Consider the following 12,078-nt stretch of genomic DNA (forward strand, 5'->3'; position numbering starts at 1 on the left):
CAAGGAAAGGAACTTCGGAACCGACAAGACAACACCTCACACTTCATAATTCTATTGCTTTTCTCTTTGATCAACTGAGGCAGCGCTGGTCCATGGAACATATCTCTGATTGGTTCTCACTAATGGACCAAGGGTGTCATAAAATGACAACAGTACTCTCCCACTAATGTTGAGCCAACTCCAAACCTTTTCAATCATGTACCACAAAAAAGTGACTCTCCTTTAATCTGTCTGATAAATCTCTTAATCCAATCAATCCATTCTTCCCTAACTACAAGTTCCATTCAGCAAATAAAGTGAGAAACCAGCCATCTGTTTCCCTTTCCAGAAATAACCATCCACCTAGCCTTTGCCAACATATATTAAACCTTAACTAGTTCTTGAAAGCTGCAGAGATTCAGGACAAAATCCCAGAACTTGAACAAAACATGCCCATCTTCTGCTGCATAAACTTGCAAGGATCCAAGAAAAGCCAGAAATCATCCCTTGCCCACATAGCAAGATGCAAGATGAAGGGTTGACAATGATGAGACATTACTATCAAACTGTCTTCAACCGAATTGAAGCTATAGAAAATTTTCAGTGTTTGGAAAAGACTACAAGGGATACTCTCGCTGTCCAGTAATAGCTCCAGCAGTTTCACAATCCATAAATATAGCCAACCCTTGAATGAAATTCTTCAAATGGCAACCACGGCAACAGGTGTTGGCGGTATAATGGCAAGTTACATAATCGTAATAATGGCAAGTTACATTACATGGTATATAAAGGTACCAAGGGGGTGCGAGGGACAACCGTCGCACCCATAACTACCTACACTCGGTTACATCACTAAACAAAGTACTTCCTAATTACGTAATCACTTATTATTCCCATAGATACAATATGCCGCCAACAACAGGCATTTTGATTGGTATGGAATTCAGAAAGTCATCCTCATCCTGGCTCCAATAACAGCAATCAGATCTGCAATACTTCAAAATTAGCAATTGGGGCAATTATGCTCTTCAACTCTGAAACCCTAGCAATATCATAATGTTAACTTTGTTTTGCTGCTGCAGTCTAAAAACAGTAATTTTTTGATCTCATATATGTAATCCAAATTGTCTTCATTATTTTTTGAGCTGCATTTGTCTTCTTTCCCCCTTGGAGAGCATTTTTAATCACCTCTCTTTATACCATCGTAATATTGGTGTTTTTGTAATCTTACTGTATACTTAATACAAATATTTTAGTTTATCAAAACAAAATTATATAGAGGTGCATGTGGACATGTAATAACATTATTGTCAGTTATTAAGGCAAGTGGGAGTTGAAATGGTAGGTTTCTACTTAATATCCTTCACATTGATTTTTCTTTTCAGTCACCCAATTTGCACCTGTGTTAGTGCAATAGATTTACATGAATTCTCCCTCACCATTTTGGTTTTACAATCTCTGGTTTTATGGGAAAGAATAAATAAAATACCCTAAAAAGTGGAAAAAAGACTAAGGAAATTCACCTCCACTCTCTAAATTTGTTTTCCAAGGTAAATTAACTTAAATCCTCCCTCTATCTCTTCATTGTAAAGATGAAGAAATGCAGTTATCCAGCTCATTTCTGCTACAATGCCCTGGCTGCTAAATTTATCTCACTTTTTCATTTGTGAAAAATCACTGCATTCTCTCAAACTCAAATTGACATTAGTTTGGGAACCGTTTTTCTGCCATTGGGAGGCATCCCTTATAAAAAAGAAACCCTGATATGTGTGTTTTGTTTCAGTGCATGTCAGTCAACAATTCAAAGATGACTATGCAAGTATCACAAATACTTGTCAAATATTGTCATGTCAAAAGATATGTAACCTGCCTAGGAAGTTGTAAAAAAACTCATAAATGTAAACCCGTCTACATTAAATGTTTAGTTCTTATAATGTCTTGTCTTTAAAGTCAATTATGATCACATGTTATTGTTTTCCTCTCTAATCTAAAGGGAAGATTACAATCTCTGGGATAGAAATTATTTTCACATCCACTCTAAGAAGGCCCTTTATCATCCAGCAGATGAAATATGATATTGATGCACAGCAAGAAGATTTTTGCAGCTTGGTTAAGATATATTATCTTTTTCCTCCTGTGTAAGAGGGTTGTTGTCAATCTGTTGAAGTGAGCTCAAACAGGAGATATTGTGTAGCCAGCTATTCTCATTATGCTGGTGGGCTAATTTTATTACAGATTAGTCAGAAATGACAAGAAGGTTGGAGCCAGAAATTCCCCATAGAATGCAGCAAGGAACTTTAAATAGTTTAGTACAACCATACACCCTTCCACCTTCAGATCCATCAGTTTTCATCAACATGCTCATTAGATTTGCATGAATGGATAAATGAACTGATTTATTTTAAATTTTTATGCTTGCTTGCTTTTGATTCTCTACCATGTGCAAGCAGACAAGGCAATCCATAATGGGTTCTACCAAATGAAAAAAACAAGTAAAGATGAGATGCTTACTGAATACACAATTTTGTCATGGAGAGATTCTTAACAAATCATAACAATGTAAGTAGGCATTCAGTAAATTATTTTCTTAATCATTGTATTAGCATGTTAATCAAGCAGATGACTTAAAAGTAAAGTTTAATTTTTACAAAGATTGCATATCTCAGGTTGATATCATAGCTAGATGCCCTACTAATTTCATGCTTCTCGTGCAAGGGGCACTAGTTTAGCATCAAAATCTAGGATGGAAGGGTCAATAACTTTTAGAGTGCTTTCAGAGAAGATTAATAGAGTTCTGATGTTAACACAGTGGGGAGAAACTCTCCATAGACTATTGACTAGAAGGAATAGATCTGAAGATTTCCTACAAAGAATACTTGAATCTAGCACTATTGCCTTTGATCATGACTATCATATTTGTCTATCAGATATAAAGAAAGTAATACCTGTTCAAATAGCTTTTGGTTCTTTGTGAAACTAAATTCAATTTGCATATCATTCAATCCACTGCTGAAGGCTTTGCTATCAGGAAGATTCCACCTCCAGAGATCTGCATCTTCTACATATTTAAAAAGTTGACCAACTCTTTCCATATCTGTCTCAGGTACCAATGAGTTTCTTTGACAATTTTCTTGTGTGGTGACAGTTCCAGAGCACATATTTTCTGACAGTAATATTTTGGCAAAGAAATCATATGAAATAGTTGCTCCACTGTGGTTCATATCTATGACTTTAACAATATTTTTACCATCATACTTGTTTGCTTGGAGTCTCTCCATCGCAGTCTTATGATGATCAAGAATAATTAACCTACAATAAGGGCCAATGAATATGTGAGCCATTTTTCTAACTTTGTTAAAAATCTGTGACATTAAAACTTTTACTAGAAAACTGAAGCATATTAATGAGTATAGGCAGGTTTATGTCCTGCATGTAAATCAAAATCTTATAAGGCAAAACCAATTTCTAATAATAAATTTGTATGGAATCAACTACTAACATAGAAACGCAACCTTAACCAGTTAGTTAAATGATAAGGAAAGGACCATAAAAATACATAAATATTAAAAAAGAAGAGTAGACTGTAAAAGTGCATCAGTCTAGGTCAAAGTTGCATTAACAAGGTTACAGGTACAGATACGAATACGGCCATTTTTGAAGACCCCCCTAAAAGTGATACAGCTGGATATGACATTCATAAAAAACACACACATATTTAACACAATTTTATAAGTTATTAGAGGAGATTTTAATTACTTTAAAAGCAACTTAGACACATAATTGCTACATAAATAATTATAAGTTGATTTAACACTACAATATACCCAAAAACTACAAAGCAGAAGCTTTAATTAAATTAACAATAATGTCATTTAAATCCAAATTAAAATATAAAACAAAGTAAAAATTTAAATAGAAATTAAAAAGCAAAATATCTAAATATATTAAAAGAAAAGATTAAATATAAAGAACTAAATAAACAATATTGATCTAAACAAAAAATAAAAACTAATTTTCACATTTAATTTTTTAATATTAATTAAAAATTAAAATTTATAATAAAATAAGTAAATATAAATAAATATTAAAAATTTAATAAAGAATAAACAATTAAATATATATTAATATGTTTTATTTATATTTAATTTTTGAAGAACAAATTTTAATTTTTTTTAAATCTCTATGTTTGAACAAGTTAATATAAATATAAAATTATAAACATTTTTTTTTTAAATCTGTAAAAATTAAAATGCCAAAAAAATAGTACAGTTGTGATGGAAGAAAGTCCCAAAAATGGGTCACTGAAATAGATAAAAAGAAAGTTGCACGAATGATTTTTTTTTAAATTAAGTTTAGGAAAGTTCACGTCAAACTTTTTAAAAATCAAATCACTCAGTATCTGATACAGTTGGAAAATTAGTGTTTTATGGACATGCATGTGTATGGTATCCGACACATGTCCAAGCCATATTATACGTGTATTGGATACGGCGATGCATGTTCCTAAGGAGGGGCATTGGTGTATCCAGCTACTCTGGTCTAGGTAGGTTTATCTCATGCATCTGAATCCAAACTTTAAATGGCAGAGCTAATTTCTAGAAATACAGTCAAATGGAATCAACTATTGGCATAGAAATGCAACCTTGACCAAGTTTGGTAATGATCAGGAGAGTTCGTTAAAATGCATAAATATTAAAAAGGAAGAGTCATCAGCAAAAGTGCATTAGCCATCAGACTGATGCAAAGGAATAAGATAGCTTGGAAAACTGAAAGTGCAGAGATGAAGCAACATATATGATTCAATGGTTTACCCAACTACAGGTGCATATAGTATGCATGGTCATCAAGCCACAAGAAACATAAAACCAAGACCAAAGCAAATCAAAATGTAGGCCACATAGTTTCTCAATTCTCAAACATTTCTTACTTAGAATCTAACTCTCGAAATAAAGTTGAAAGTAATTCTTTGGCAGGCTATGAGTAAAAACCTTTTACTTAAAGTTTCATCGTATATAAACTCTAAAAATGCATTACTAACATTTCTTTTGTCAATGGACTTATTAGTGCTTTGCACCTCCCACCACTGACACATTACAAGATTGGGATGGACAAGACATTGCCATTACCATGATTTAAGATTGGGATGAACAAGACCAGAGTTACCACATTGCTATTATCTCCATTTGGTCTCCCTTCTCTTTACTTCAAATGAAATTATATTAGGTTGTCCTTGACTTCAAGATTCTATTTATATTCTCCTTAGGGCTATTGGCTATTTCTAAGTTGGATTCACCACAGAGTCAACACTCCTCTTACCAAAAGAGACTGAAATTTGAATACACACAATGACAAACTTTCTTTGACAATGTCACCAAGGTCTTAGAAGTAACCTTCTAATTTGTGTATCCTTGGCAATGGCGTCAATGTTAGGTTCTAAAACCGCAGGTCCAAAATCCTACAGTTTTTCTTCACCTTCAAGGCCAAGGGTTATCTTCAAGAAGGTTAAAAAGGAGTTCATCAATAAATTGAGGATGGTGGAAGGCATGAGATAAGAGTGGGTAATCTCTCATAAACTATGAGCTCAACTTAAACCTTGGAGGTTTTCCTAGAGGTAGGCCTTAGCAAGCATTGAAATGAAACAAAATGGACAATCAAAATAACAAACTTCAGTTAAACCTAATCTACACACTTGACCCATATTCCTGTCACTAGGTCAAGGATTAGTAGCTGCAATAAACCTCTATATAGCTCATTAATACTTTTGCAAATGCATCAACAGAAAACGACAATGATACAATTTCTTGAGGTAGTATCATTTATGACTTCATATGCATTGACAAAGTATGAAAATGTTGGAAAAGAATCATAGAGAATGTAACATTTTGTTTTACGTAAGATTCATTGTTGGTTTGCAATACTAAAGTATTAATTTACTCCTACTTCCTATACTACTGGTAACTAGTTTTTGATGATTTGAAATGTATGTGAAAGGTGTGAGCCTCAAAAGTAGAGCCTTATTGGGTAACAAGATCATATACAGCCAATAAGACAATAAACAAGAAGTTGCAACAAAGGTATGATATAATGCAAACATATCTATTTAATGATCCTTCATGAAGTTTCAACAAAGGTATGATATAATGCAAACATATCTACTTAATGATCCTTCATCACACTCATAAACATTCATATGCAACACAAAGAAGACCAATACATATAGCAAATTGCATTGATTTAAAGTGCTATGATACTTATCTAATCTATGTTATAAGAACACCAACAAGTGTGGTGAAGGGAAAATCTCAAACAACAAAGAACCTGTTGTGATCTTTTCACACATCACCCCATTGCAAACGGGGACCCCCTCTTTCCTGCTCTCTGCATCGTGTTAGTTTAGGGTTTTTGCAATCAGATGGCAACTTTGAGCTTCCAATGCTCAAGTCTTAGTTTTGAAGTGATCATGTCAAAGGTGCAATTAGGGTTTTTATTTTGAATAGGATCAAATGTTTCAAAAATGTCAAAATTGTTAAAGTGATCTTAAATTTTGTCTAAGTCTAGGGGTCGCAACAGGTTTTAAATGTGAATAATGTGTCTAAGTGTTGCAAATTAGGGGTATTTTTTGTGCTAGAGCATCTAGAGATCCTTTGGGAGTCATTTCCTTGTTCCTGAGAGGTAAATTAAGTCAGATTTGCACATTGTCCCGATGGATCCTCATTTTCCCCTTGTTAAAATAGTCCCAGTCTCGAAATAGAACGATGAAATTTGATTAAGTCTGGGCATTTGCAGTGCGAAAAACACCTTTGTCCCAATGGGAAATGTTTCTCCCCATGAAATTAAAGTCATAAAATCTGTTTGTTCTGATGGGAGACGTTTTTCCCTTAAGTTTTGAACATTGTCTCGATGGGCAATGATTTTCCCCATTATGTGTCCTGATGGACCACGTTTTTCCACTAGAGGCCCAGAAAATTGACTAAGTGTTACAATATGTGTCCCGATGAGATGCGAATTTCCATAGGGATGAAAATGGGTTGTACGTGGACAAAATTGATGTGTCCACATAGGGGTTGTTTTTCCCCAAAGGCCAAATGTGTGGACAAGATAAACAAATGAATGAACAAGATTCATGTGTCCATACAGGGGTCATTTTTCCCCAAGCTGAATTCTTTGGACAAGGCAAGTAAAATTATGACATTTTAAGTGACCTAATGGCCCACATTTCTCCCCAAGGGTCTTATTTGATGAGTTATGATGGAATTTAATAAAAAAAATTGTCCCAAAATGGATCGATTTTCCCCATCTGGCACAAATTTAATACAAGTGAAAGGATTTAATGACAATTGTGCCTGAACTTAATTATTTTTTCCTTGATTGCAATTATTTAATGATCAACAATAATTTTTTAATGACAAAATGAATTATCCCAAGGCAAATCGATTTTCCCTAGGCTGTTAGAAAAGGGCAAGTTTTATCCCACATAGATTGTGTGGTGAAATATCAAGGTGAAAACATGAATAAGTATGCCCAACCAGCATTAAGATAATATTATAAGTGTGTGTATGACATGGCTGTGACTACTTCCACTCACTGATTTCCATCATTTCCAGTGTGTATTCAGACTTTTGGAGGCCATTTTCAGACCTTGGAAGGTGTATTCAAGCTTAAAAATAAGAAAATTCAGACTTACATACACCCTTTTCTGAGTGTATTCTGAATTGTGGTATACTTTTTGAGCCCCAAAATAATTATTTTCTAAGTATATCAGCATGTCTTCAGACTTATCTTTATGACTTGACCTCACATAAGTCTGAAAATTGAGGTTTTATGAGGGTTTTAGACCCCAATTTGATCGAAGTTTGTTTTGTTCTCAGAATTTATGCTGCAAATTGATGAAATTTCTGATTTTAGAACCTTAAATTTGACAAAATCATACAAAATCAGAACTTAATAAATTCTGAAAACAAGTTATTTAAGTTTTTTTCTCCATGATATTGACTTCATGCTTTTTACAAGTACCATGTCTAAGGTGGGAATCGCTGCGAGGAAGGAACAATTAAGGATAGTACAAAAGGGCTTCTACCCGGTGTAATGTCCCCATTTTGCGAGCATCAGAGTTTGTAAGAATTAGCCTATCATTTGACCCTCGTAGGCTAATAATTATTGATAGAGGGCCTCGTGTGGCAATTACTTGGTGATTAGAGACATTACTCTTCAGCTGGATTCAGGTTTTGGCCTTTGCACAGGTTTTTTGACTCAGATTGGCACACTTACTATTTATAGTAAGTTACTATTTTGGGAGAGTCAGGGTTCCTATTAATAGAAAGACACCTGAGCAGAGCTTATTGGCAGTGTCAACCTTGATTGGGCCTTTGCAGCTATTTCTAGACTCAGTTCCACATACTTACTATTTATAGTAAGTCACTATTCAGGGTTTCTATTTTTAGACAGGCATCCAATCACATGGAGAACAGGGAGAGTCGACTCCTGGCTCAGACGGTTTAGCAATCAGACAAGTACATCAAGAGATATTAAAGTTTAAGTGACTTAAGTGATTTATTTAATATTTTAATATTATTATAAAGTTCTAAAGTAACTTTATAATAATAAAGTCACTTTAATATAATAAAGTGCGTTAAGTGAATAATTTAATGTGGGAATAAATCTTTTATCCCACATTGGCCAGGAAGGTGTTTGAGCTCTCTTAAGGAAAGAATAAAAGGAAAGGCAAGAGTTCATTCTCAGCATCCAGTTGATGAATAGTATTTTGATTGATTTTTATTGTGGAGCCTAGGGCTTTCGCAATTTTCTTCTTTGATCAAAGGAAACGAAAACTTCCTATTGATAGCAATTTTGAAGGTGTGAAATAACACCTGAATTATTGCAGTTGTGGGAAAGAATACTTCAGTTCTTTCATTTGTGCAAATTCGTGAAGTTGTCTACAAGGGTTTGAAGTTTATTGTTGGAGAACATTTATAATTGGTTGTGAATCATCCTTCTTTGGCACATGGAGTTATATCATTCTTGTTGGGAGAGATTATCAACAAATTATTCAAGGTTTTAAGAGCAGATTGCAAGTTTGTTCTTGCTGCTACAGTGCGCATGAACAGTGCGCGTGAACAGTGCGCTACAGTAGTTGGAGTTCTATAGAAGGGGATTTAGAAAGGTTGAACAGCTATATATATTTGACAAGGGATTTGCATATGAGGAGAATCAAACCAATATATTAAGGCAGCCATTGAAATACCAGGTTTTCTATCTATGGTCATTGTATTAGAAAATCATTACTTCATTGCATCATTTTCTATTATGATTATATCATGAAATATTTGGAGGTTGCATATGTTTAATGGAAATATAATTTGCATATTCCACATTCATGGTAACATTCTACGTTGATCAGCCATTTAGCTTTCATGCCAATTGTTTGCTTAAATGCCTAATGGCTGTAGGTGTACTTTCGGATGCATGACAAGTGTTTGTCTTAATGTCAACTAGCTGTACTAGTTAATTTCAGTCATTACATATGTGTGGAAAGGTCTAAAACAGCTAGTATATCATTTCTATAACAACTTTGCATTGTTAGAAGCTTTCCATAACTTCATTTGCAGCCTACAAACCCAAAGAAGACAAATAAAGAATTCACTATAGCGGCTTCAAACATTGTATGCCAAATGTTTGACAATATTCCTTGGTGTTCATATAAGCAAAACAAGGTCAGATTAGCCAAGGGATACTACACCCGGAGTCACTGCTGGCGTCCAGATGGAAGAAGATCACGGACATGAACATGGAATTCCTGGACATGGACCAAATGTGGCAACAAATGTTTGGAGTGAAGAACCATCTTCCTTCCATCCTTTTGGCCAACATCATGAAGAGTGGAATATATCAAGCAGCAGGCTTTCCACCATCTGTACAGCAGTGAACTTATTATTGAGTGTGCAAAGCACTATGATCCAATAACCAAAATGATCAAGTCACCTAAAGGGACAACGCTTGCATAGTTAGCCAAGGATGCTATCGTAGAAGTGTTTCGAATCCCCCCAAGAGTGCTGACATGCAAGAGAAAACTAAGGATGAATATGAAGCTAAATTTTTTAAGAAGACGGATGCATGCATGACAGTTATCAACAAAGAGTGGATCATTGAGCCTAGGCGTCACCACTCTAAGCTACCCAAGAGGCTTCTATCATCGAACTTCAAAGATGAATACGGTGATATGATATTCCAACTCAATAGAGTGATGGGGACACCTCAAGGGGCTTTGTTTGAGAACTAGATGTTTTATTTTATTCAGGACATATCAAGAGGAATAGTGATTAATTGGGCCAAGATTATAAGTGATAACCTTGACTTCCAGTTGAGGAATGTGGAAAAGACAAGGACATTCGACACGACTTCCTATCTTGTGTACTTGCTTGCCAGATTTGTTGTATACAAAAGACTAATATGCAAAGGAGAAGTCGGGAATGGGCTAGGACAATACAAAGTTTATGAATGTTATCCACAACTTCATATGCACAAAATTGAATGCTATAGAAGGGTGAACAATGCTTTCACCATGTACATCACAAGGCTATTGCAATGAAGCTTATTGAAAAAAATGGATCGTGGTATATACAGTTTCCTACCTTCACATACCTACAGAATCAAGGATTTGGGTCGAAACCATACAAACTCCCTAGGTATCCTACAGACAAGATGATCATACTTGAGGTAGTGAGACAACTTTTGGAATTTGATTTCATCCAAAAGGAGAAGCACTGAACAAAGATAACTCTCCCAATTGCACTTGCGAAGACTTTGGAGGTATGCCACACCGCAACTGCAACAAGTTCATTCATTAAAGAACTTGAGTTCTATCGCCTTGGGACTTGTAAGAGAAAGGATCGATTTGATCCATTCATAAATATTGCGAAGATCAAGGGAGAAAGGTGTATGCATAAGGTTGACATTGACAATTACTAGGATAATCTCATGGATGAGCATGCAGTAAGGAAGAGGATAAGATACCTTGGTATTTTATTCTATGTTCGTATGTGCATAAAACACACATCAACAAAACCTACCATACCCTACTACTCGACACTTTCCAAAATGTCTACAATTGGTCAAGGAGACCTATGGTTACAAATATTTGCTTCTATAGCTACCTGTTGACGTGTTTTTTGTACACTATCAAACACAGAATAAAATACCTAAGGGTACCTTATCCTCTCTTGAGTAAAGTCTCTGAATGCTGAAGTATCGCGAAAAGGATCAGTTGAGATGACTTCAAGGTTCTTTGCTGTAGGATCTCTACGTGTGGATAAGCTCTCTGTGGTATGATGTGATTTGCTGGAATCACAAGGGGACTTACACTTGATGACTGAACTTCTGATTTGCTTTGAATATTGCTGGAACACAGGATTTTACTGCCTTAGATTTGAAAAAAAAGAAAAAAAGACGAGGGCGAGGAAAGGATCTAATCCTAACACTAAGAATGTAAGAGCAATGAATGATCTTTACTGAAATTCTAAGTAAGTCTTGTTTTGACATCCCAAGACCATCTCCACAAGGTTAGTGCGATCTTCGAAGGAAAGCTTTATGATGTTCAAATCATCACTGTAGGCATAGACACCATCAGGCTGATGCATATCAATGAAGAAGCGACAACTGAAGTTAAGCTTAAGCTGAGTGATTCCAGTTGACTACACAAGGCAAGTCTGCAATCAACAAACTGCTAGTAGTATGGATATACGAATTTCACCATCAATCAAGCACATTTCTTCCACTCATCTAATAACATGAAATCAAGTATGAGAAGTATAGAGACCATGCAAATTGTCGAATCGACCCATAAATTTCACCATTTCTTCAATGAAGTTTTACAAGTCTCTTACAACAACGTCTTGGCAACAATCTTTGCCTTCTCTCTCTACTCTACTCTAATTGCTATTCTATCAACTGCTAATCACCTTCTAACTACTCTCTATTCACTAACTCTATTCTATTGCCTTTACAAATGAAATGTCAGGGCTTATATAGTGCCCTCAATACAATTCGATGGCTTAGATCAATTCGAGATCAATGGCCAAGATTCAATAATGAAAACCCTAATTA

The 12,078-nt window shown here is 35.0% G+C and overlaps 1 protein-coding gene across 2 annotated transcripts in view; it reads right to left on the reverse strand.

Moving 5' to 3' along the window:
• The window catches only part of LOC131027153 (uncharacterized), a 198,922-nt gene that overhangs the window by 54,618 nt on the left and 132,226 nt on the right, over positions 1 to 12,078 (reverse strand). For both annotated transcript variants that reach the window (XM_057957140.2, XM_057957141.2), the window contains exon 3: positions 2,925 to 3,288. In XM_057957140.2, the coding sequence (XP_057813123.1) occupies positions 2,925 to 3,288 (364 nt within the window). The remainder of the gene's footprint in view (positions 1 to 2,924; positions 3,289 to 12,078) is intronic.

This window comes from Cryptomeria japonica, chromosome 10 (assembly GCF_030272615.1).
Source record: "Cryptomeria japonica chromosome 10, Sugi_1.0, whole genome shotgun sequence".
In the NCBI taxonomy this organism is placed as follows: Eukaryota; Viridiplantae; Streptophyta; class Pinopsida; order Cupressales; family Cupressaceae; genus Cryptomeria; species Cryptomeria japonica.